Consider the following 26,862-nt stretch of genomic DNA (forward strand, 5'->3'; position numbering starts at 1 on the left):
TTGTAGATGTATAGCAGTTCCATCAGAGCTGGATTTGTGAGTGCCTTGTAGGTCAGACATATGTCACCCCTTAATAGTCGATAGGAGGCAGAGTTAAAGGGATAGGGCTTTTAGTCTGTCTACATAGGACATGTTAGGTTAAAGACACACCAACTAATAATCCACAGAAAAAGAAGAACCGAGGTCCAGATCCACTCAAAAATACTGTTTGAGCGCTTTCGTCTCTCTAATGGAAACTTCCTCAGAATGAAGTACACATTACCAAACATCCCTTTTATATAAAACATATAAAAATCACCTATACAAATAATGGGAATTTCTTAAAGCAACAATGCCATGAAATGTAAAGGCATAATATAAAAGCATAACAAAACATCTATTCTAAAACACATATATTGCATAAGAATACATAATAACTTCACATGCACATGTGAACACTGTTAAAAACAGTGTGACATATTAAAGCCTTCTTTACAGAAAAAAATGTGTTTTCAATCTTAAAACAGAACTGATGGACACAGCACTGTTTAGACCTGGGCTCACTGTTGCATGTGTTTTAATTTGCCATTTCAGTTCTGCTAATTCCAGGAAGTCATTCAAGGGTCCCCCTCTTTCTCCTAGATTAATTTGTTCAATAACAACAAACTTAAAGCTATGTTCTTCTTTGGCATTAATATGGACTGCTAATGCATTTTTTTCATCCTTCCTATTAATATCATAATGCTGATAAATCCTACTGCATTTTTCGTTTTGCCGATGTAGTAACAAGGACATTTTGACCATAGAGCCAAATACACCACACCTTTGCTGTTACATGACATTTTCCCTTTTTATAATATAGTTCCCATAGTTAGGGATCAAAATGTCTTTCCCTTCAAGAATGTGCTGGCACTGTAAACAGTATCCACATTTAACCATAGCTACACCTTTATCCTTCTCCTGTTTTTGTCTCTCCAACATGTTTTTTATACTACAATCTCTTTTGTATACAATGTCCAGGGCTGGTCCTACTAACTGTACCTGGTCTGCATCAGTGCTGAAGATGTTCCAGTTGTGTTGAATGATATTTTTAATATTATAAAAATACTGGTTAAACTTAAAAATAGCTGATTTCTTGAAGGTATTACTACTAACCTGTCCTACCTCATTTGGAATACTTCCCCCTGTTCCAAGCAGGTCTATGTTATATATTCAAACTTCAAAAATGTCGAATATCATATGGTCGATATTTGAAAGTTCAAATATATAATAATAAAAAAAGAAAAACATACCTTAACGGTGTGATATACCAACTCCAAGACTGCACTTCAGTGCAGAAAAGGGAAATTCTCCCATTCTGCACCATACAGCGCCATTGCAGTCAACCTTCGAACACTTGCAATGTCGATCATACGGTCTCGAACATATGACGTTCAACATTGCAAGTGTTTGTTTGTTTGACATAGACCCTTCCAAGCAGGGGTGTAAAATGTCCACTCAACCTTTTCTTTGTAATGTCTTGGAGAATGTTCCCCACATAACTCACAGGATAGCCCCTATTTTCCAGCATATCTCCCAGCATGTTCATCTGTGTGATAAACTCTTCTTGTTCGGAAATCATCCTAGCCAGTCTAACCCCTGTCCCTTTACCAATGCCTTCTTTTGGTGTAGGGGGTGACAGCTATCAAAATGTAAAAGGTTATTTGAGAATGTGGGCTGGTGGAGTTGAACTGTCACTTGACAGGGTCTTTTTCAATGGTTATATCTAAGTAATGGATAGAAGATTCAGTAATCGAATGAATGTGTAAATGCTAAAAACTCAGTACTGTTGTCCAAATACTCCAAGAAATGGCTAATTTTCCCATTGTCTTCTACCCTAAAAATTATGATGTCGTCAAGGAATCTGCCATAAAATGACCAGCCTTTGACAAAGGGACTGTTGAATATAAATTCCATTTCCCAGTATGCTAGTACAATGTTGGCAAAAATGGGGGCACATGCCACCCCCATTGCCACACCTTGAACTTGTTTGAATAACTGATGTTCAAAAGTTATAATATTAGTGTTCAGAAAATGTGCCCTCATTTTGTTTTATATAAAATGGATGTTGGGTGATGTGTACTTCATTCTGAGGAAGTTTCATTAGAGAGACGAAAGCGCTCAATAAACAGTATTTTTGAGTGGATCTGGACCTCGGTTCTGCTTTTTTTCTGTGGATACATAGGATATGTTGTTAATACCCTGTATTTTCTTTGTGAGGATTCTCTGAGATCACTGCAGCTGTTGTAAGTGTCTAGTCAAGTGCATGCCAAAAGGCTCACTGTATTCAATTATTGGTCTAAAGAGGGCTGAGTACAGTGGAATTATAATTTCTTTGGATCTGGATGAGATACCTTTACTTATAAATTGTGCCATATAAAAGGATTTCCTCACCACTGAGAACACATGGTGGTTAAAGTCCGGGCTATTGTCTATCTCCATAGCTAGATCTCTCACCTTTGAGTTCACTCTAAGGGGTGTGATATTGCATGATAATGCATTTAGTTTTAGGCCATGGTTCTGGCACCAATCATTTGTCTGATCTAGACCCTGCTGTGAAGGATAGCTACATCATTGGGGGAATTCAATAATTGCCCCTAACTTACAGTCATTGACAAACTATCTTATCCAGAGGCCTTCCACATTTGACTTGACTTTAGAAAAGCATATTCTGAACAGGAGTGGTCCCAGTACTGGACCCTGTGGCACACCACTAATAACTGGCCTCTTGCTGGATCTGGGTTTACCCCTTAACCACATGAGTCCTGCCCATGAGCCAGTTGGCTGTCCATCTGGTGACATAGGGATTTATACCCAGCTTTGTGAGTTTATCATACCTGAGTGGGGATTGTGTCAAATGCCTTGACCAGATTGAGGTAGGAGGTATGTACTGTTTTATCCTCATCCATGGCCTTACTGACTTTTTCAAAGAAATCCACCAGGTTCAGTAGGCATGACCTGCCCTTAACAAAGACGAATTGGGTCAAGTCCAGTGTTTGGAGATCTTATATGTCATTATTTATCAGGTCCATGATTACTCTTACCATGGCCTGACATGTAAGACCAGTCAAACTTACAGGTCTGTAATTTCCCATTTTAGTAAATGATCCCCCTTTATGCAAAGGGATGGCTGTTGCTGTCATCCACTCTATCTGGACAAAGCCACTGCAGAAGTTGTGGTTAAATAGAGATCCTTATATACCTGATATGTCCTGATTTAAGCTGTTTAATAGGCAACCTGGTATACTGTCAGGCCCCATTGAAGCCATGTTTAGCTTTAGAGAGTGCAGTGGCAACCTGTTCTTTGGTGATAATTGGCAGTGGAGTAGTGGAGGGTATTTTTGAGGGGAGAACTGTTGGTGATGAAGTGAAATTTGTGCTGAATTTGTCAACCAGCAGATTAACTATGTCTTTTGGTTGATTATAGGTGATTTTATCTACAACTAATTACCCGCATTGTTGCATGTTTCCCTTAAGATTGTGGACATAACCGAAAAATGACTTATGGTTATCCTTAGCTTTGGAGGCTATTTTTACCTCAAAGTCTGCTTTCAGAGACTTGACTTCATTTGTTTAGACTAATTAGGGCTTTATTTCTCTGTTGTGCACATTCCCTCTTATTTCTCAACAGGATTTTCTTTCTTTTGTTGTACAACCTATTAATACTGGGGGCCCTCCACAGTGGCTTGTTTCTGTGGTTTGACCTGGGTTTATTTCGGTCTGGTACTGCTATTTTTATGCAGTTTATATGGTCATATGGTGCTTTTGTGTATGCCTCTGAATAGGTTTCTGTGTTTTCTGGATTTGGGGAAGCTTGGAAACTAGCTATGCCTTCCCTTAATAGGATGTAATTTACCTTAGAGAAGTTCTTAAAGTTTTTGGGGTTGGGTGGGGAAACTAGTTTTGTGATCTGATCTTACTAGTGAAGACATAACACTGGGGGGGTGCAGCACTCTCCCATGTTTGTGAATACCAGATACAGGATATTTGTTCCCCTAGTGGGAGTGAAGACTAGCTGCAACTGGGCATTTGAATTTACAAAGTCAAGAAATCTGGCCCCTGATAGGCAACTAACTGTAACCTTCTCTTATCCAGCCTGGTAAGCGGGACATCAGTGTGTCTCACAATGGAGTCTCCTGTGAGCAGAATATTGTGTCGTGGAATGTTTAGCCTTATTGGCTTATTATTTGAGGCACAGTGAGATGTGGATTTATGTGTTATGATGGGAATTGTCTTGTTTATATGTGTGAGGAGTTTCTGAGGACTGCACCTGAGATGCCTTTGAGGTTTGGGTAAGTTACTCTGCATACGTGAGTCTGTGTGTGTGGTCCTTGGTTGGTGCAGTGAGTGGTGTGTGTGAGCCACTGAAAATATGTTTGTTGCCTTTTTTGTCTGACATTGGAGGCTAGACTCTCACATACAATGTGTAACTACATCTCTCAAATACCGTATTTGTCTGAGAATTAGGTGGCTGTCAGTGTACATAAGGCAATTGTTAGTTTGCCTCAGAATACCCATATCATCTGGATACAGAGGTAGCATGTAAGTGCCCATCCATAGTTGCAGGTCCTAATGTGTACTTGAAAGGAATAGGAGTGGAGGGTGTTTGTAACTGGATGAGGGAAGTGTGCTTATGTGGTGTAATCTGCAGCTAACTTAACCAGAGAAGCTGCCCAGCACCAAATTGGATGTTCTCTGAGCAACAGTAGTCCTGGGTGTTTTAATAAGGTAACTAGCACAGTAAACTTTCACAGTATAATGAAAATAACTAATGTTTCCAGATGTTTGCATCTCTACAGGGCAATGGCACAGACAACAGCTATGTGCAAATGTGCAAAATTTATACCAACACTGGAAATACAGAAAACTAATTGAGGCTCTGGCTAATACAGTGACTACACTTAGAGCCCTTTTATTTATTTATTTATTTTATTTATTTATTTCAGTTTGATTACCAGGGAAGTCCACTGGGCCAAGTAGTACCCATTTTCAGTGGAGGCCTGGGGAGAAAAGCTCCAAAGGCAGTACAATCAATGCAAGAGAATGTCCACAAAGCAAGAATACATAAAAGAACACTGCAAATATAAATGTAAATTACAATAGAATGTCCACACAGCAAGAATACATATTAAGAACACTGCAAATGCTAAGTAACAAAAAAGTTTTTTTTTTTTTTTGGTACTAACATAATTTGCAATATTTCATCCTTACAGTCTACAGCTACAATTACAGTCTGTTAGGTACTAACATAATTTGCAATATATTTTATGTGCTTCCCACTGAGATAGACCAGGTGAACACCTACTGCCACTAGATGAGTAATCCCAGTCTTGCTAATGTAAAAGCAGAATGAAGTAGTGTCCAAAGTGAAATGCTGCCAGAAACAAACTTAAAGATACAAAATGATACCATAAACAAACTTAGATACAGTATTGTACGTTAAACAGCTTATAAAAGTGCCATTATTCAAAAAAGTACTTTGCTTTGTAGAAATGAGCCAAGAGCCACTCAGTTGTACAGAATTTGTAAAGGCAGTAAAAACAAGATAAGCTGATTAATAAGCCATCTAGCCAGTAAAACTGCATGCAGAAAACTCAAGTGTTTCCCCAACCTAACAGACCAGGCTACCACCCAGTGCACTAGATGGAAAATCCACTGGCCTGTTGATGTAAATATGCAGAATAGTGTAAAAATACACTACTTTATTCAGCAGCTAACTAGATAGTGAATTCAGAGCAAGTAAATCAGTAGAATAGCCAACAAGAACCAAAACTAGAATTGTTTAACTGCAGCAGAGAACAGCAAACTTTAAACTCCAAATACCACATTATTTGGGACTAATAGAACATTCTTTGGATAAAACTTGGTAAATTTCAAGTACACTACCTAGCATTTGCACATTTTTAATCAAATGCTGTACCCTGAAAAAATATCCCTAATGCACAGTTGAATCTATGTTTTTGTCCATCTTTGCACAGTTTGACTCTTACTGATGATTTTTGCTGCAGGTAATGTATTTATATGCATAACTTATATAAATCTTGTATATTCTGTGTAGCAATGACTTTGTAGCACAGTTGAGTGACTCTGTGTTTCTTGCTAAATGTAGTTTACAATTCTGTCTCTGAGTGGATGTCAGTTGACTCTTACTCATTTTATTGTAACTTAAGTGCTGTATTCCTCTGTATTCTGTTATACCTCCTGTTAACTGTTTTATACAACCTGCAAACTGTCATTTTATTGATCAGTGCTCTATAAATATTTTACAACAAAGTACTCTAACTTTCATGTTTTTGTCTCACACTAAATATCATTGGTGAAAATGTAAATATAACACACAATCAAGTACATTTTCAGTGTCAGTAGCTTTGATGGTTACCATTTTTGCAAAGCTGGATTGAAATGAGGTCATGTTTTGCAAGTCATATTCCTTGGGGCTGTGTAGCTCTGGTGTTGTCATATAGGAGTTATTTGAAGGCAATACGTATTTGGTCCTATATCTTATCAATTCAGTTTCTTGTCGTAAGGTATTCTGCACCTCATACATCCTCAGATGTGATAGCTAGGAATATAAACCAAAATCAAGTTTGGGTGTGATCTGTAAGGGAGATGATCTGTTTCTAGGGTTACCACCTGTCCCACTTTGTGAGGGGACAGTCCCTCTTTGGGCAGTTGTGTCCTGCAAAAAAATTGTAAAAATTGCAAATGTCCTGAGATTTTAGGACAAAATTATTTCCTATATTTTATGTAATAGTTGCATAAAACAGTTATTTTGTATCTGAAACACCTAAATGTTATAAAAAACAGAATAAGCAACTAAAATTATTCAAGAATAAGCTTTTATTTAGACAAAAAAGTGAAGTTCTGTTCTTTGTACTGTCATGGGTATGTTTCGCCCTGCAAAAATCTGACGTTTGTACCAAAAATGTCCCACTTTGGGCATTTGAAAAGGTGGCAACCCTATCTGTTTCCTTCTGCCTTGGAAACTTGAATCAATGCATTGTGTTATTTGTCAACTGCTGCCTCAGACAGATGTGTTTGTCTAAATATAAGTGGCTAACAGCTTCCCCCGGATCCCCTTTTTTCTGAGTTCTGGTAATAACTTTTTTATGCAGTTCTTTGCTTTTGTGCACTGTACCTTATTTCAGCTCCTAAGATTTTTCAGTCCTAAATTTTTGCCTACCACTACTAGGGTATTAAGGTGCCCAGACACTTCATTATTTCTGCAGGTTCAGTGTAACTTCCTGGTTGGTGTAAAAGAGCTTATTAATCACAAAAGTCACCATTGGTACCTGTTTTCAGATAACTTATGAAAGTGTTATAACAGCAGTGCTTAGGGAATGGTTTTGCAACTCTCTATTGACCGTTCCTTATCAGTAAGTATAAATTAATGTTTTGTAATGCTCAGTTACTGTGCTTTCTCTGCAATAGTATTTTTTATCCAGCTGTGTTATGCATTGAGTGGCTGTTATGTCATCGCTTTATAAAGCAGATTTATGTATGTCATTTTGTAGTGACTCACTGTATACAGCATCAAGATATCTGTCATTATTCCTGCAGTCAAGTGGTCATATGCTTTCCCTGCATGTGTGGACTCCTCTTCATGTTTTCAGAAAACGGTTTCTTGTGGGTTTCTCCAGCATTTTGTTAATGTTGACATTAAGGTGGCAAACTTTTATTAGTTAATGGCCCTGAATAAATTATTTCAAATTTCTGACTTTTTTTCCTTCAGGAAAGAGAATGCTAAGTTCATGGTATTTTCAGAACTCTCACAACATTGTTTTGCAAGTACAACTGAGCCCTTTTTATTGGCTGTTTTTGGTCCCTTGCAGCCTCAGCTTTTTAGTGTTCTGGTGTCCTGTGAGTGCAGATTATCTTTTGTATTTTGAAAATTTTGTGATAATTTATCTAAAACGTGTCCTTTTGACAAATTCAATAAAGTTAATGTACTGTCTCAACAAATACAGAATACCCATTGTACTGTTACTATGGCAGCCATATTCCTAAGTACACTTCCTTGAATAAGGAACTCCTAGACCTTTTTTGTATCATAACTGAATGTCTTCATTCAGCTCAGTGCATGAGTTGTAGATCATTTTGTTGTTTATAAGATACATTTTGAAAGATGCAGACAGTAGTTTTTTTTTTTTCCTTTCTTCATCTGTGGAGGACTGTTGGTTAGTAACTGTTTCGTTATACAGTATTTTGCTGAAATGCAATTCTCGTGCCTTGGGAAGGACATTCTGTTGTCATCTAAGATTGACAATAGATGTTAAAGCATGCTGGCTTACTGATTGTTGAAGTGAGAAGCAACACATCATGTTGTTACAGAACCTCAAAAAGTGTCACAATATTAGCTGGATACTGGCTTGTTGGGTGTTACGGGTGATATTGTTAGAAAAGAGCTAACTGCACAGTACGGTGAACTTGAATATTTTTGACTGCATGGTAAAAACCAAACGCATGTGTACCTGTGAATGTTGTGCTACAGTAAGGAGACCTATAGTCCACTGTAAAGCCCAACATATGTCAAGCAGGCAGGGCTCTGTCAGTATTTTTAAATGTTCATCTTATTTACTTTATAAACTAGTGGATTTTTCATGTGGATGTGATGTATGATTTTAGTCTTTATCTGCTTATTTTCATTTTGTTATCACAGATTAATGACAAATATGTGAAAATAACTGGCTTAATAATGGAGGAAATATAGTGCTTCCAGTTGGTATGACTGTTGCTGAAGGATCACAAGTGAATAATTATAATTTTAAGAAGCTGTCTTGAGTGACATGGATGAGTGTTGTCAGACAGAACTTGATATCCTTTTTCTCAGTACTTCGACTTCTGAATGAGTACATGGATGCTTTTACTGAAAGCAGCAAGTGTGGAAGGTTTACTGAAGGTGCTGATCCCATTAGGTGAATGATGACAAAATCTAATTTTATTAAGATTTGACAGGATAGTGCCAGATCTTGTGGTTGTCACTAAGCATTCAGATAAGTAAAGCAAGCTGCATGACTAAGAGGTATTTTTTTCTTTTTTTGAAACTGTTACTAGAGTAGGACAGTACTCCCCACATGAGTACTCAGACTGATATTCCACGCACATGTTACGCCTGTGTGCATTGTATTTCATATCATGTTTTATATGGAGTTTTCTTTTTTACTATCTCTGACATATTTGTTTGTATTTTATGAATGTGTATCATTTTGCTAATAACTCATTGCACTTTCTAATACTGCCTGTTGTTAGCTGGGAAGTTGCTTAGTCACAAAAGCCAGGCCCAAAAAAGGTCTGGACGGCATACGGAGCTATGGATGTGAACTGAAAATATACAAAAAGGTATTATGGGCTTGATTGAGTTAATATGTCACTCCTGGTTGGACAGTGCCAGAAGCAAAAATCTTTCTCATCTAATCGGGTGATCCTCTTTCATCCAGCACCCTGCTCTGTTTTCATGTTCCTTGATGGCTGACCAGCTGTTGAGAACTCTTCAGATTTGATGTATATATGGCATATAAGGCTGTTGCAGTGCTTTCCATTCTAAGGAGGAGTAGAATCTTTCTCAGTGCAGCAAAGTTCTTGAAATACTTTTTTTTATGAACTCAACGAATATGTGAGCAAATAAGTGTCTCTTTCATTAAGACATGACATTGGAATTCAAAATTTTCCATACCATCATTGTAATACACCCATGGAAAACCCATAGATTAGGACTTCCTAGCTTTCTCCTTCATTCAAATGCATTTATGTATTTATTTTACATGGGTTTATTGGGATAATCCGCCTAGACGTTAAACCCCCTTTTCAGTGAAGGCCCTGGTAGAAAAGCTCAAATACAAAAAAATTACACATAGTTACAGTAGATACAATACCACACATTGGGAAAGTTGCAATAATAGTAATACACACATTCTATATAAATAATGTAAAAAGTAAAGAAAAAAGCATTAAAAAGAAAGAAGTATAGAGATACTGCATATTTGTGTAAGAATTATGACCATGCATTTGTCAAGAAGCTGCATCACTTTGGCAAAAGCATCTGATCTGTCAATAGATGAAGACTTATGTTAGACATCTGCCAGTGTTTATTCTTTTTTGATAGTGTCACATGATATGCTTCATTTTTTACACAAATGATGCCTTAAGTCATAGCATCTTATGTTTTTCTTCTGCTAGAATTAAAAATGTGTATACTGTGGCTTTAAAAGCATGCATGTAGTTTACTGAGAGAAAATTAAAAAAAAAATGCTAAGGACAAATTTCTTGGACATTTTATTTGTATTCAGGATCACATAACTTTGTATTGTGATTCTAACTCAATATGTACTGACAGCAGTTACTGTTACCAACATGTTAAGTGGGTTTGGTACACTGAAATGAAATATATTCAGTTGTAATGAATAGTATTTGCCTTTTATTAAATACTGTCCTCTTCAAAACTGAAAATGGAGCTTATCTAAAATGATACAGGGGGTATATTTTTAGACAGCATACAGTATGGATTTGATAAGATGAGATCTTGCCTTTTGAGTCTTGGAGCTTCTTTCGAATATGGCACTTACTGAAGACGTAATGATGAATGCTGCTGTTGACCATTATGTGGCATACAAATAGATTACACATCTAGTGGGACTAATCTGGCCAGAAAAATATAAAATAAATGCCATTCCACATAAAGAGCTGATAGGTCAAATAAAAAAAATCAACTGTCAATCTATACAAGGTTCAGTGTGTAAAAAAACTGCTTAAGCAACAGGGCATATGTCCATATGAAGGTTACATGCTTGTCCCATTGGCGGTTACTAGTGGTGTCTCTGTACATAGGTCACTTATGTTTGGACAATTCTTATCTGTACAACTGAGAAATGGGCTGTGACTGGTCATATATAGTAATGTGGGCAAACAGGTTAGCATAGCCACTTTAGTTAAAGAACTAGAAGTTCTCCAAGGTGGTCTTACAAAATTACATACCTGGTGTACTCAATATGACCTTACCAACCTTTCATTTCAGTACATGCTGCTTCATAAGACTTAGCAAAAAAAAAAAGATATAAATACGTATTATAAAATAAATGGTCATATCATTAAAGATTTATGGAAAGTGGTATATGAAAATTTAAATGTGACCATTCTCTGTCTACCAAAGTCAGCAAAGTATATTTTGTAGCCCATCTAAGTTAAAAGGGCATGTCTAGTCACCTCAAGAACACTGGATGGCTACATACCTAATCAATCAAATCCATTGTCAAATATCATGCTGCATAATGTAACCTTCAAACAGGCCTCCTGAAGTAACTTAAAAATATGATTCCTTGCTAGAAAAAAAAGTCATAGTTTTTGTAAACCTGGAAATGTTTAAAACTTCATTAGTAATTTGTTTAGTTTTATATAGTTCACTTTTTATGTGACATTTGCTTACTCTATAATGCATCATCTGATCCCATTCTGTTTGGAAGTCTATGCCTGGAACACAGCACTGAGGTAGCTAACATGGGATTGGGAACTCTATAACTAAAAACACATATTAATAATACAAAAAAGTGGCAGTTGCATTATGCAATGTTCCATGATTATGTAATAAGTTTACCTTTACAGTCAGAATAAGTCAGTCATTAGCTTAATTCAAATGTAATAAATGTGGTTCTCTCAGTGGATCAAATGCATAGCTAGTCAAGTGTGCTTATCTGTGGCCTGTTTGATTAATGATTTATGTTGTTGCGCAGGATGTGTTGTGTAATCCCAAAGTTGATTTGCGTTTGGTTGGGTATGATCCCCCCAAAAAATAAGAAAGCTGCTTTAAATGTAGCGTCTTTTTATGACTTTGACTGGATGGACCATTTTTTTTTTGGTTTGATTGATTGAATGATATGTGTGTGTTATGTGTATCTACATATATATAAATAGGTATGCACACACAGATACCTTTCATGGAACTTTTTTTCTACTTTTGCATATTGAAAAAAAGTGTATCTGGAATAAATGAGTAAACACTACAAGCACCAAGTTAATTCAGTCTCTCAAAAAAACAATTCCTCTGTGCCTAAGAAAACATAAACAAAAAACACACACTAGGAAAGTTAACTAAAATCAGTAAAGATAAATCATATCCCAAATGGCAGAAAACATTCTTACCCTTAGGACCTCATCATACGGTGATGGTAATACCCCCCCATTATTTGTCACCCAGAAACACACTTTGAGATGGCGATGTTAATACCACTGCATCACGTGTCATCTATTGGAGTGACTGCAGCAAATTAAAAACTACTCTTCAGCAAAGTAAAGCAAAATTCAACCAAAACCTAACTCCAAATGATAGGCTGAACCAAATAAATCAACCCATCAGTTTAGATGGAAAATTGATTAAAAAAAAAAGCAGGAAATGCCAATATAGTTTGCTGCAGTCATGCTTCTTGAAGGCCTAGGCTTGAAAATTAGATCTATGGAGAGAGAAAAAAAAAAGAGTATAGCAGGTTTCACATGACTGTTGTAAAACTGCATGCAGTCTCATCAGGCTAACAGCCAAGTGGCATTTATGGACTCCCTCTTAGCCAGTAATGGTAAGGAATGTGCTTGCGATGGTGCATTCGGAAATGTTGAAACATTATAATGCTGTTTGACATTGAGGGAGGGCATAAGCTCTGAAATCTTTTCTCCTTTAAGGCTATTTTATTTTGTTTTTAATAAATTATGTGTGTACATTGAATTCTGTTTTTTTCTTTCTTTTTTATCAGAGTTTTACACTTTGTTGTGGTACTTTGTTCTTATAAGCTCTTTTTGTTTCTTGAGTTATTTATTTATTTATTTATTTATTTATTTGTTCGCTGAGATTGTGAAATCATCACTTTTTACATCCTCAGATTTCTGATCAGTAATTTCAGGAAATTCTTCCTTCCTTTTATGAGTAATACTTCTGTATAGATGCCTCAAATCTACAACATTAGTGCCTCCTGTAATGATATCCTGCCATTGAATAACATGTTTTGTGAACAGCACTTCATGCCTTTCAGCTGCTTTTAGGTAACTGCTGATGTTCTTCATGTTTCACTGTTGCAGTCATCACACTTGGATTATCCTGCCAGGGGTAGCCCTCAGTCGTCCTGAATACCAGAGGCTTAGTATTTCTGCGTTGGTTGCTGTCACTCCAGGACTGACGCCAGGTCGTCAGTGGTATAAAATCAAACAGCCGACATCATTACATAAGTCTTTCTTGCTGAGGAGTCCGAAGCAGAAGCAGTTTGCACGAGTGCCAGTCGGCCGCTACCTGAGTTTTCATTTCTGAATCGAAGTTGAAGTCTTCTAAAGCTAAGTACCCTGTTGGGGATCCTTTTTTCTTGCTCTAACCGATGTCAGAAAAAGTTAACAATCTTGCCTGTGGAAAGCAAATACCACACCGAGACTTCCTTTCTTACTGTGTCATCTGTTTAGGCCTGGATCACTTTGTCCCCCGCTGTCGCTTTTGTACTTTGTTCAACGCCAGAACGTCAGGCCCTTATTGTAGCTAGATATTTTCACTGTCAGTCCGCTCATTCTGATATGGCTTCAGTAAGTCATCTGACTACCGATCTTCCTAAAAAAACGCAAGGATAAAGACAGAGACAGACCGCACAGGTCCAAAACTGCCGACGATGCTTCCGTTAAGCTAGTCATCAGTTCTCCGGTCCTCAGTGAGGCCCTTTCGCAGCCCCTGAAGTCCGCTTCTGTGGATTCACAAGCTGCTACTGAGACCCTTTCGGAGTCCGGTATGCTGCGAGACTCTTTTTCGACTAAGGATCCTGGGTATGTCTCTACCTTGGATGGGTTCGGAGTCGCTGAGCAGGCACCGGCTTCCAAGAAGGTACTTCTCACAATCGATACTCTATACAGACCGACGAACTCTTTTTCATCTTCAGTTCTTTCAAAACTACAGAGTTTCTAAGGCCCAGGGTATGAACCACACCCAAAAAAAACGATGACCCAAGCTCAGGCCCCTGCTTCCTTGCCTCAATCTCAAATGCTTAAAATGGCTGAAGACCTTATAATGCTTATCAGGAGAAGCCAGGCTACCCCTTCCAAAAGAAAGAGAGACTTGTCCCCAGTAGTTTTATCTGAACAGGAGTCCAATGACTCTGATGCATCTGAATATGAAGACATGCAACCCCTCTCTGCTTATGAGGATTCTGATGCAGAAGAATCCATTCGTTCAGCGTCTCCACCTGAGGACTTTTCCTTTGGGGAAACCCTACATACTTTAAGGGAGCATTTCCAATGGGAATGTCAGGACTATCCTCAGTCAAAAAAGAGACTCAGGGAATTCTTAGCTCTTCCACAGCATAGACCTCTGGCCATTCCTCCTGTCCTGGATGTTATGGATGACGTTTTTATGGAATCCAGTCTGACCCCTGACACCCTCCCTCCTGCTCCCAGGAAACCTGACAGGTACTATAGAGTCCCTGGCTCTCAAACATTTATTTTCAAAATCCTACTTCTGACCCCTAGGTCATCTCTCAAGGACCTAAAGGAATCAAAGCAACTTCAGCTAAGAATCCCACCCCCTCAGATAGGGATTCCCGAGCATTAGACAGATGGGATAAAATAGTATACACTTCTGCTACTCTTGCTATTAGAGCACTAAATTGTCAGTTCCACATGCTGAAATAGCAACATACCATGGAACTCCTCAAACAAAAAATATTTTCCTTTCCTGCTTGTGCAGAAAGTAAAGAATTACAAGAGCTTATGCATTCTGCAAGTCAAGTTACTAAGCACACCTTGCAATGTGGCTTTGACGCCGTAGAAACATCTTGCAGAGCAGCAGTCACTGGTTCTGTCCTTAGAAGGCATGCTTGGCTTAAGGAACAGACCTTGCCAGACCATGTCAAATCAAAATTATTGGACGCACCATTGAACAAAGACAATTTGTTTGGCAGCAAGGCAGAAGACATCTTAAAAAAGATGAAAGAGAAAGCTAAATGTATGCAGACAGTTAAAGACTTTTTACAGGTCCAGCCTCCGAGGTTCAGTAAGCATTGCTCTCCAAGCACTGGTCCTTTCCAGCCCCCTCCAGGCCAGCTCAGCCCAGACCCAGGGGAAGCAGACTGCCCAGACAGCAGCCCCAGGGAATGCAATCTAAGCAATAGAGTTCCTTTTCAAAAACAGGGAGTGCTAAGCCACCCCCTTATGGTAAGAACTCACAATGACTTTACACCTCCACCACTTACCTCTGTCCACCTGCTTGTGTGCCTAGGAGGAAAACTCTCCTTCCATGCAAACAACTGGGCCTCTATCACCAACGACCAATGGGTCCTTAAAATAGTGTCCCAGGGATACAGATTTTATTTCCACACTCTGCCAACCCCAAAATGGTTCCCAGATCTTCCTCCAAATCAGTGGGCAGAGGCCAAAAAGCAAGTCCTTTCCCTGCTCTCCATGAGGGCAATACAGCATGTTCCTGCAGATGGGATAGGCCAAGGTTTTTATTCCAGACTCTTCCTGGTACCCAGGAAAGAGGGCACCTGGCACCCAATCCTCAGCCTATCCATTCTAAACACCTTTCTGGTGATATCAAAATTCAAAATGCTCACCCTCTAGCAGCTTCTTCCTATGCTTTCCAAGGATGCTTGGTTAGACACCCTAGACCTAAAAGAGGCCTACCTACACATCCAAATCAGGGAATCTTGTAAGAAATATCTACGTTTCAGGGCAGGATCTATGCACTTTAAGTTCTCTGCGCTTCCCTTTGGCTTCTCCACTGCTCCGAGAGTTTTCACAAAATGCCTGGCTCCTGCCATTGCTTTTTGCAAACAAAGAAATATTCAAATTTACCCATACTTAGACAATTGCCTGATTCAGGCAGACAGTCAGGAAAAACTGTTACAGCACCTGACCTTTGTAAAGGACCAACTGACCTCCCTGGGGTACACTGCCAATGAAAAGAAATCAAAACTAGTACCCACACAAAAAAATGTATTCCTGGGAGCAAGCCTGGACACAGCATCCCAGACGGCATTCCTTACTCCAGAAAAACAAGCCTATCAGACAGGCTACTTCTCTCAACTAGCCACCAAAACCCAGTTATCCGCAAGGAAAATCCTGCAAGCCCTGGGGTTCATGGCCTCCTGCATTCTACTCATTCTATATGCCAGACTGCATATGAGGAAACCACAGTGGTACCAACACTCTCAAGACCTGGAAACTATCATACCAATGATAAGATTTTCTTTGGTGGGCGGCAGCATGCAACCACAACAAGGGACTTCCCTTCTCACAACCACACCCTGCCCAGACCATCATCACAGATGCATCAGACTATGCCTGGGGTGCACACCTGGATGGCAGGTGCATTCAGGGCCATTGGAGCCCAAATCAAATATATCTGCCAAAAAGATATGCTGGCTGTTCAGCACACCCTGACAGCTTTCAGTCCCCTACTCTTCCCGGGGCCTCTACTGATCAAAACAGACAACACCACAGTGATGTGGTATATCAACAAGCAGGGAGAAGCTCACTGTTATCCTCTGCAGGCTCGCCATGACCCTTTGGCACACAACCTCAGCCATGGAACTACACCTACTAACACAATTCCTGCCAGGATCCCTAAATTCTCTGGCAGACAATTTAAGCAGAAACCTGCTAGACCTACACGAGTGGTAGCTAGACTACAGAACCTTCACCTTTGTAACCCAGAAATGGGGCACCCCAAAGGTGGATCTCTTTGTCTCCCACTCCAATAACCAGCTCAGCAAATTCTGTACCAGGTAACCTCACAGCAAGGCCTGGAAAGTGGATGCTCTATCCTTCCAGTGGGTAAACCTCTCGGTCTATGCATTCCTCCCTCTACCACTCATTCCAAGGATACTGCTCAAAATAAGGGAGGAAAAACCGAGGGCAATCCTAATTTCCCCAGACTGGCCATGCCAGCACTGGTACCCACTGCTGTGCAGCCTATTACCCCTGCCACCATGGCACCTACCTCAGATCCCTACACTCCTGACCCAGAAGAATGGAGAATTCATGCATCCCCAATTGCAGACCTTCAACCTGGCAGCCTGGCTTATTCCCTGACCTCTCCTCAAACTGCCAGCCTCAGAAAACAAGTTCTGGATGTGATATGTGAGGCCAGATGCCCCAGCACTAGAAAACCCTATGCTGACAAGTGGAAAAGGTTTTGCACCTAGATCCAGACAAAGGGAGCTGAAACAGCACAGCCCTCCCTACCTGTCATCCTGGATTACCTAGCAGACCTACTACACAGGGGTCTATCCTTCTCTTCTATTAAAATTCATGCCTCTGCTATCTCTGCTCATTTCAGCACAGAGCCACCTCTCTTCTCACACCCTTTCATCAAACAGTTTCTAAGAGGGGCTAACAACTTAAGGCCACCCAGAAGAGCTCCAACCCAATTAGAGCATTGAATTGTCAGTTCCACATGCTGAAATACCAGCAACATACTTTGGAACTTATTAAGCAAAAATTACCTACCTTTCCTGACTGTGCAGAAAATAAAGAATTGCAGGAGCTTATGCATTCTGTAAGCCAAGTCAGAAAGCATAACCTGCAATTTGGGTTTGATGCCCTAGAAGCATCTTGCAGGGCAGCAAGCACAGGTTCTGTACTTAGAAGGCATGCTTGGCTTAAGGAACAGACCTTGCCAGACCATGTCAAATCAAAATGACTGGATGCTCCTTTAAACAAGGACAATCTGCTTGGTACTAAAGCAGAAGAGGTTTTTTAAAAAAGATGGAAGAAAAGGCTACGTCTATGCAGACAGTCAAAGATTTTTTGCAAGTGTAGCCTCCAAGATTCAGTAGGAATTGCCCCTCGAAATATTGATCCTTTCTAGCCACATCAAACTAGACTCAGTGGAAACAGACCCCCCAGATTACAGTCTCAGGGTGTGCAGAGATTTAAGCAATGGAGTACCTCCACTTCTAAAACAGGGAGTGCTAAGCCACCCCCTTACGGAAAGAATTCACAATGACTTCTCAACTCCTCTCCTCTGCCCAATTGCTCATGCCACTAGGAGGAAAACTTACCCACCATGCAAAAAACTGGACCTCTATCACCAATGATCAATGGGTCCTCAACATAGTATCCCAGGGGTACAAATTTTATTTCCACATGCTGCCAACCTCAAAAGGGTTCCCAGATCTTCCTCCAAACCAGTGGACAGAGGCACAAAACCAAGTTCAATCCCTGCTCTCCATAAGGGCAATTCAGCCTGTAGAACAGATAGGTCAAGGTTTTTATTCCAGACTTTTCCTGGTAACCAGAAAAGAGAGCACTTGGCACCCAATCTTAGATCTATCCATTCCAAACATCTTCCTGGTGGTACCAAAATTCAAAATGCTCACCCTGCAGCAGTTTCTCCCTATGCTGTCTAAAGATGCCTAGTTAGCCACCCTAGACCTAAAGGAAGCCTATCTGCACATCCCTATCAGGGACTCATGCAGGAAATATCTACGTTTTAGGGCAGGATCTATGCATGATCAGTTCTCTGCACTTCCCTTTGGCTTATCCACTGCTCCCAGAGTCTTCACAAAATGCCTTGCTCCAGCCATTGCGTATTGCAGACAGAGAAAGACTGAAATTTACTCTTACTTGGATGATTGCCTGATTCAGGCAGGCAGTCAGGAAAAGCTGTTGCAGTACCTGACATTTGTAAAGGATCTTCTAACCTCCCTGGGGTACATTATTAATGAAAATAAATCAAAACTAGACCCCAGTGAAAAAATTGTATTCCTGGGAGCACGCTTGGACACAGCATCCCAGATGGCATTCCTTACTCCAGAAAAACAAGCCTATCTGACAGGCTACTTCACTCAAATGGCCAGCAGAATCCAGCTATCCTCAAGGAAAATCCTGCAGGCTCTAGGGTTCATGGCCTCCTGCATTTTGCTAATTCCATATGCCACACTGCATATGAGGAAACTTCACTGGTCCTTAAAAAGTATTTGGCGCCAACATTCTCAGGACCTGGAAACTATCATACCTATCATAACTTGTCTCAGGACAGAGTTTCTTTGGTGGGCAGCAGCATGCAACCACAACAAGGGACTTCCCTTTACACAACCCCACGACACCCAGACCCTAACCACAGATGCATCAGACTATGCCTGGGGTGCACATCTGGATGACAGGTGCATTCAGGGCCACTGGAGCCCAAACAAAGTTCATTTGCACATCAACCGAAAAGAGATGCTAGCTGTTCAGCCCCCTTTGAGCCTGCAGCGTCAGCAGAGTTAAAATTCCTCTCTTAGAAAACAGCCTTGCTTCTGGCCATCACTTCAGCTAGAAGAGTGTCTGAGCTACAAGCAGTTATGGCTGTGGAACCCTTCATTATATTTCATGCTGACAGGGTCTCCCTCAAGACTAACCCAACTTTCATACCTAAAGTGCTATCCAGTGTGGCTCTCAACCAATCTGTCCATTTGCCCACCTTTTTCCCTAATCCTCAAAATAAGGGGGAAAGGATCCTGCACTCTTTAGACATGCACAGACAGCTCAGACTCTACCTTGATAGGACTAAGCCCTTCAGGAAATCTGACCGGTTACTAGTCAGCTTTGCATCTGGGGAGAGGGCAAGGCCATATCAAAACAATCCATCTCCAAATAGATAGCACATTGTATCCATTTCTGTTACAAACACCATGGGAAACCATCCTCTCAGGGGGTCAGAACACATTCCACGAGGGCAATTTCAACATTTGCAGCCTTTCTCAGAGGAGTCCCTACCAGGGACATTCTGGAAGCTGCTACCTGGAGTTCTGTTTACACCTTCACCAAGCATTACCACCTGCCTGTCTTTTCCAAATCTAGGATGGGTTTTGCAACAGCATTTCTGCAGGGCATACTAGCCAGCCCCAAATCTTCTTGACTGCCTCCACCCATTCTTCAGCTTTGGGAATCAACCCAAGTGTGATGACTGCAACAGTGAAATACGAAGAACATAGTACAGTTGTGTACACTTACCATAAATGTAGATGTTCGAGTGTATTCACTGTTGCAGTCCTGGTTTCCCACCCTCCAACCCCCTTGTCTCTCTCTCCTTCTCTATCTCTCTTACTCACCCCTTACAGGGATATTGGTATTTGCTTTTTACTGGTGGTGTTTTTTCTACCATAACTTGGCTCCCTATTTGGTGCTCCTGACATTTGGCAAAAAAAACTGATGTCATGGCGTCAGCTGCCTGTTTTTATACCCCTGACCTGACATCAGTCCAGAAGCGACAGCAACCAACACAGAAATACTAAGTCTCTGGTATTCGGGCCAACTGAGGGCTACCTGCTGGCAAATAACCCAAGTGTGATGACTGCAACAGTGAATACACTCGAACATCTACATTTACGGTAAGTGCACACAACTGTACTTTCCAGTGAGAGTTTCTTTTTTAGTGTTTTGGCTCATCCCTATCCACTTAGCAGGGACAATTTTAAACAAGAATTAGGCTTGAAAGTAGGATGATTCTAAATTATAGCACATTATCCCCTAGGGGTATGAATTTAGATGTCCATTTAGTTTGTAAATAGAATAATAAAAAATAATAAATTAAATTAAAGATAATTTTTTTGAAAACAAACATGTATGTAGATAAATGAATATTGGAAGAGTTTTTTGAAATTTGTATTGTTTAAATATGAAATGTGCTTTTAAATGATTTATTGATTAACTGTTTAATAATGGGATTGTTTGATGAAACTGTTTAATGAACCTACTTGGGTTTGTATGAAAGTGACCACGTTGTGAGGGTGAATTATTCCTAGAAGGCAAACTACTGAGGTACCAGAATCTACATTAAAAAATGATCTTTTGGGTATTTGTGTTGTGGCCGTTATTTATTTTTGTCTTTTTTGATATTTTTTTCTTTGGTATTTCCGTGTTTAAACTATGGGCACAAGGCAGACAACTAATCCTGGATGGCACACTGGTTTGCCACAGAATGCTTGCAGTCATGCCAGTTAGAAATATTGGGGATCATCAGTCCATTGATAGCCAGTCTTTGGAATGTGTGAGCAAATCATAGTACCTAAAAAAAAAAAATTTAAAAACTAGTATATAGCCATTCCAAACTCCACTAATTTGTTATAATGGCTGGGAAAGGTGAGCACAACTCCTCCTCCTTTTCAATCTGACCACTGGGAAGAAGGGGGTAGTATGAGTAAGCATTGAACACCTGAACATGAGCCATATCTAAATGTCTGGTGGTTATTTCTGTTGTAGTGTTCATAAAGCATTTTTTTTGTCTGTAAAACTTCAGTAACTGTACTACCCGAGTTTAACTATAGTATGCCATTATGTAGTATATTTACCCAGTGGCCAGCCTAGGGACTGCCATGCCAAGGACTGCATGAGAATTAAAGGTGTGACGGGCTGATGTCCTCTTTATACCAGGAAAGATGCAACATCCCTTGAGAGGAGGAGTCGGCTCAGAGGGGGGAGAAGGATGCTGAGCTGTGAAAGTCAGGTCAGGCTTTGGACCGCATGTGTAGCTGAGTTCCTAAAGCTAATGACTGCACCAGTGATCCTTTTTGAACATCAACTATTATGCTGCATTACCAACACAACTTTACTTTACGGAAATGAGTAATTGTTTAAGTTTTTACATTAATTTTAAATAAACTACCACGTTATCGTGGGTCACTTTATCTTCCTTAGCTTTTTTTGCTGAACTTAGAGCTTAGGCTTAAGGACTGTAATGTCTCTGTTGCAGGCTGGAGCTGAATTATTAGAACTGTTAATAAAAGTTGCATTGTTATACTGAGAAACTGTTTTTATCTTCTTTTTTTCAGAAACTGGAAGCGGGCAGGACTATGTCACATCTGAGACTCATTTCGCCTACTACCCCAACATCACGTATACCATAATTGGTAGTTCCATTATTTTTGTTCTGGTAGTGGCCATTCTTGCCCTTGTCTTGCATCATCAGCAGAAGCGCAGCAGCATCATTGCTCATGTTACACCACCTGTGCAGCGTCTTCAGCATCACCCACTTCACATGTCACGATTGGTTGTCCTAGATCAGCTGCCCCAAAGTGGTGTCACACACAGTGTCAGCAGTGGGATGCAATTCACATCAAACCCGGTCTACCACAGAGCAGGTGACATGGAATCCCCACCATCATACTCGGAGGCAGTTCTAGACCAAAGGTAAAGTGTTAAAAACTTTACATTCTTGTTTTAGTAACAATTAACAAAAAGAGAGTGTTTTACTTGCTGAAGGTGGGGGTGCTGGTAGTCTCTTGGCTTGCAATAAGTTACTTTAAAATAATAATTTGCTAACTCGTGATTTCATTATTTCAGTGTATGTTTGCTTACATAGGGTGAGCAATTGACGTGATGCATAAAAATCTGGAATTATATGTATCGTCAAGAAGGAAAGCAAAAGTTTATAAATTTTACCACTATGGCTGTGACCCAACCAGAAAGACTTATCTTGTTGAATGTTCTCATTTCTGTCTCTGTGCTTTTTCCCCTCCTGCCTGCACCATCAAACCTTCTGCACTTAGATTCAAGTTAATTTGTTCTACCTGTACTAGAAAGGATACCCAGTACAGAAGCAAGGCACATCTGGAAGAACTGTCATCCAGGCAGTTATGAGGGTAGCTTGTCACACTGCCCATGCTTCCGCATCTGTTGTCTAGTGACAGGATCAAAGACCCTCAACCAGTTTGGAGGCTAGTCTGGCTTTCTCCCCACAGCAGGGCCCTGTGATGGTCACTCATCATCTTTGGGCCTTCCACTAGATACATGAATTCTCCTGTACACACTCCACAAGGGCTACCTAAATCAGTTTAACATCTTCAAGTAAATGTCCCCCCAATTGAATCCCTCATTGTCATGCATGCGTGCGTTTACTTTATGGGGTTAATTGGCCAGTGGGAAGCTTCCATTTCTACCAGCAGGAGGAGGGAGCCAGTGTAAGCCACTGTTTTCCCACTCTTCCCCCACCTGTGGCTTCTAGCACCTGAAACGCATCTCAGATTTGAGTTGTCTGGGCACAGTCAGGGCTTTATCTCTCTGAGATAATGTTGTAGTGCTTACTTTGTTCGTAGTTCTTTTTCTTTTGTTGTAGGATTATGTACAGGAGGCATACTGATTTACCCTGCAGGCTGTGCACTTGTACAAGTAGCATGTAAAAGTGGGACAGTACTGATCCTTATTCGAAATCTACAATTATTTTATATCAAGTTTGGCATTGATTTACTTTACTCTCTATTTTAGAGATGAAGATATGGTTAGAGAAAGACTGTGTACCTTGAACCTGTGTTGCTTTCACTTCTCCATGACCTCCTACACACACCAGCACGTGCACACACATGCATATTCTTTGTGTTTAGGAACATCGATGACTATATTTGTTCTCTTAGATTCCTCTTCCTGATAGTTTTAAAGGAGAACTCCACCCAAATGTCATTTTTTTCTTTCCAAAGAATGGATGTTCATTGTGTTACCCTGCTGCAGTCATCACACTTGGGTTATCCTGTCGTCAGGCGGTCCCGCAGTCGGCCGGAATTCCAAAGTCTTGGTCCGGCGTTGGTTGCTGTCGCTTCTTCCCTGACATCAGTGCGCCAGGGGTATATATGATGCATCTGACGCCATTTTCTTCAGTCTTTCTTGCCACGTGGTGCCAGAAGCAGAAGCAGTTCGCAAGTGCCGGTCAGCCGACTCCTGAAATTTTCGAAGTCGAATTTCAGATCTGAAGTCTTCAGTAAAGCTAAGTACCCCGTTGGCGAAACTTTTCTTGCCTCAGACCGATGTCAGAAAAAGTTAACAATTGTATTTCTTGTGGGAAGCAAATACCTCATAAGGATTTTCATTCTTCCTGCATACCTTGCCTAGGCCCAGACCACGACGTCACTGGTTGTCGTTTTTGTGCTAGGTTTAATAAGCGTACTATAAAAAGACGCTTTGATTTCACACGACACTACTTCGGTAGAAAATTTAACTACACAATGCCGTTGGAGCAACCGACTACCGGCGTGCACAAAAAATGCAAGGATAAGGACAGGCAGCCTAGGCCCAAGCCAGACTCCGAGGCCTCGGCTGGAACGGTTTCCGGTTCACCGGTCTTCAGTGAGGCTCCGACACAGCCCCTGACTACCGCAGATTTGGAACCCGAGACCACTTCGGAGACTTTGGCGGAGAGCGCTAGGCCGATGCAGCCATTTTGTTTAGCCCATACCGACGACTCTGCAGAAAGAGATGTCGGTGCTGCAGAAACACCTTCGGTTTCTGAAGGCGTCTTCAGACCAACAACGCTCACCATAAAAACGTATTCTAAGCTTAAGACTCCTATTTAACCTAAAAAGACTGCACTTCAGTTGCCAGTTCAAGGCCCCATGCCTAAGAAACAGATGCTTAAAATGGCTGAAGATTTGATCTCTTTAATCAGGGGTTCCCAACCCCCACCCGACAAAAGGCCTAGACAAGAGGAGGATTATGCCTCCTCTGATCAAGTGTCTATTTCCTCAGGCTCCTCTGAGGACCTAGATTACTCCTTCTCCCCTTATGAAGATTCTGATGCTGAGGATTCTATCCCCTCAGCTTCTCCTCCTGAAGACTACTCCTTTGGGGAAACTTTACACACTATGCTGGAACATTTTCAGTGGGAAGGTCAGGACTACTCTGACTCAAAGATAAGGCTCAGAGAGTTTCTTTTACTCCCCCAGCACAGACCACTTGCCATCCCCTCAGTTTTAGACATTGTGGATGATGTTTACTTAGAATCTAGATTGAACCCAGATTCTCTGCCTCCTGCTCCAGCCAATCCAGACATATACTATAGAGTGCCTGATTCCCACAAATTCCTTTATAAAAGCCCTGTTGCTGATCCAGAGACTATCTCCCAGGGTCCCAAAGGGGCTAAGGCTTCTATGGCAAAAAATCCTGTACCCTCTGAAAGGGACTCCAGAGCACTAGACAGGTGGGGGAAAAAGGTTTACACCTCAGCCACTCTAGCTATGAGAGCACTAAATTGCAAATTTCACATGCTAAAATATCAGCAATTTCTAATGTCTCAGCTAAAACAAAAAATGAGCACACTCCCTCAACAGTCTGAATTGAAAGAAATGCAGGATCTGTTGCATGCAACTGAACAGGTGGGCAAACATACTTTACAATGTGGTTTTGATTCTGTGGAGGCTTCCTGCAGAGCAGCTGTCACTGGGTCTGTTATACGTAGACATGCTTGGTTAAGGGAACAAACTCTGCCTGATCATGTTAAAGCAAAGCTTCTAGATGCTCCCTTACAGCAGGATGTTCTATTTGGAGTTAAGGCAGAAGAAGTTTTAAAGAAAATGGAGGATAAGGCAAAATCTATGCAGAAAGTCAAAGATTTTCTACAGGTACAGCCCCCTCGCTTCAGCAGAAATTGGCCAACTAAGAATTGGTCCTTTCCAGCTACTGACAGACCACAGAGGGGTAAATACAGATATCCAAGAGGCAGAGGACAACCACAAGCCCAATACAAACCTCGACAATGGGGCACTGCAACACAGAAGGGAGGAGAAGACTGGTCCCAAACTACCAGAAGGCAAACTCAATGACTTGCACCTCATCTGGCCAAGCAACTCTCTCTTGGCAGCTCCCTTGGGAGGAAAACTCGCACTTTTTTCAGACAACTGGCACATTGTCACAAAGGACAAATGGGTCCTAGACATAATTTCACGAGGATACAGATTCCATTTCCACACCTTGCCAATGAAAAGAGGAATGCCAAATCTGCCACAAAATCAATGGGCAGAGGCACAAAAACAAATTACAGCTCTCATGGACATGAGAGCCATTCAACTGGTACCTACTCGAGAGCAAGGTTAAGGATTTTACTCAAGACTTTTTCTAGTCCCCAGAAAGGACCATGCCTGGAAACCAATTCTGGACCTTTCAATTCTAAACACCTTCTTACAAGTACCCAAATTCAAGATGCTAACACTACAGCAGCTTCTTCCCATGTTGGGCAAGAAAGCATGGCTAGTAACGTTGGACCTCAAGGAGGCATACCTGCATGTCCCTATCAGACAAAGTTGCAGAAGATACCTCCGTTTCATTGCAGGTTCAACCCATTACCAATTCTCTGCACTGCCCTTTGGCTTATCTACTGCGCCCAGGGTCTTCACAAAATGCCTGGCACCAGTAATTGCATACTGCAGACAAAGAGGTATTCAAATATACCCATACCTAGATGACTGCCTCATCCAAACAGAAAGCAAGGACATCCTCTTACAACATCTGGCTTTTATAAAACATCTTCTAAGTTGCCTGGGGTACACAGTAAACGAAAAGAAATCAAAACTAGTACCCTCACAAAATATGACATTCCTGGGTGCCAGCTTGAATACAATGGCCCAGAAGGCTTATCTGACGCCAGGCAAAACTACAACTGACTCAATATTTCAAAACAATGGCAACAAAGACCCTACTCCATGCAAGAAAAATTCTGCAGGCCTTGGGCTTCATGGCATCTTACATACTACTAATACCATTTGCAAAGCTGCATATGAGGAAATTACAATGGTACCTAAAAAGCATATGGTCTCAACACAGCCATAGCTTGGACACAATGATATCTCTCATTCCTTGCCTACAACAGGAGTTTCTATGGTGGTCACAGGCATGTCACCTCAACAAGGGTCAGCCTTTCACCTTGCCCCCAACCAGGCAAACTATGACAATAGATGAATCAGACTACGCATGGGGGGCACACATGGCAGGACAGTGCGTTCAAGGCGTATGGACTGCAGGTCAAAGAAATCTGCACATCAATCAAAAAGAGATGCTAGCTGTAACAGAATGCTCTGACAGCCTTCAAGAACCTATTACATCCAGGACAACTTACAATAAGGACGGACAACACCACAGTAATGTGGT

General features: G+C 40.8%; 1 protein-coding gene across 1 annotated transcript in view; it reads left to right on the forward strand.

The window, feature by feature from the left end:
• LDLRAD3 (low density lipoprotein receptor class A domain containing 3) overlaps positions 1 to 26,862 on the forward strand; it is a 2,301,083-nt gene that overhangs the window by 2,160,465 nt on the left and 113,756 nt on the right. Inside the window, exon 5 of the mRNA XM_044082662.1 lies at positions 21,786 to 22,143. Within this exon, the coding sequence (XP_043938597.1) occupies positions 21,786 to 22,143 (358 nt within the window). The remainder of the gene's footprint in view (positions 1 to 21,785; positions 22,144 to 26,862) is intronic.

This window comes from Protopterus annectens, chromosome 9.part0 (assembly GCF_019279795.1).
Source record: "Protopterus annectens isolate FY-2018-M chromosome 9.part0, PAN1.0, whole genome shotgun sequence".
Lineage (NCBI taxonomy): Eukaryota > Metazoa > Chordata > Ceratodontiformes > Protopteridae > Protopterus > Protopterus annectens.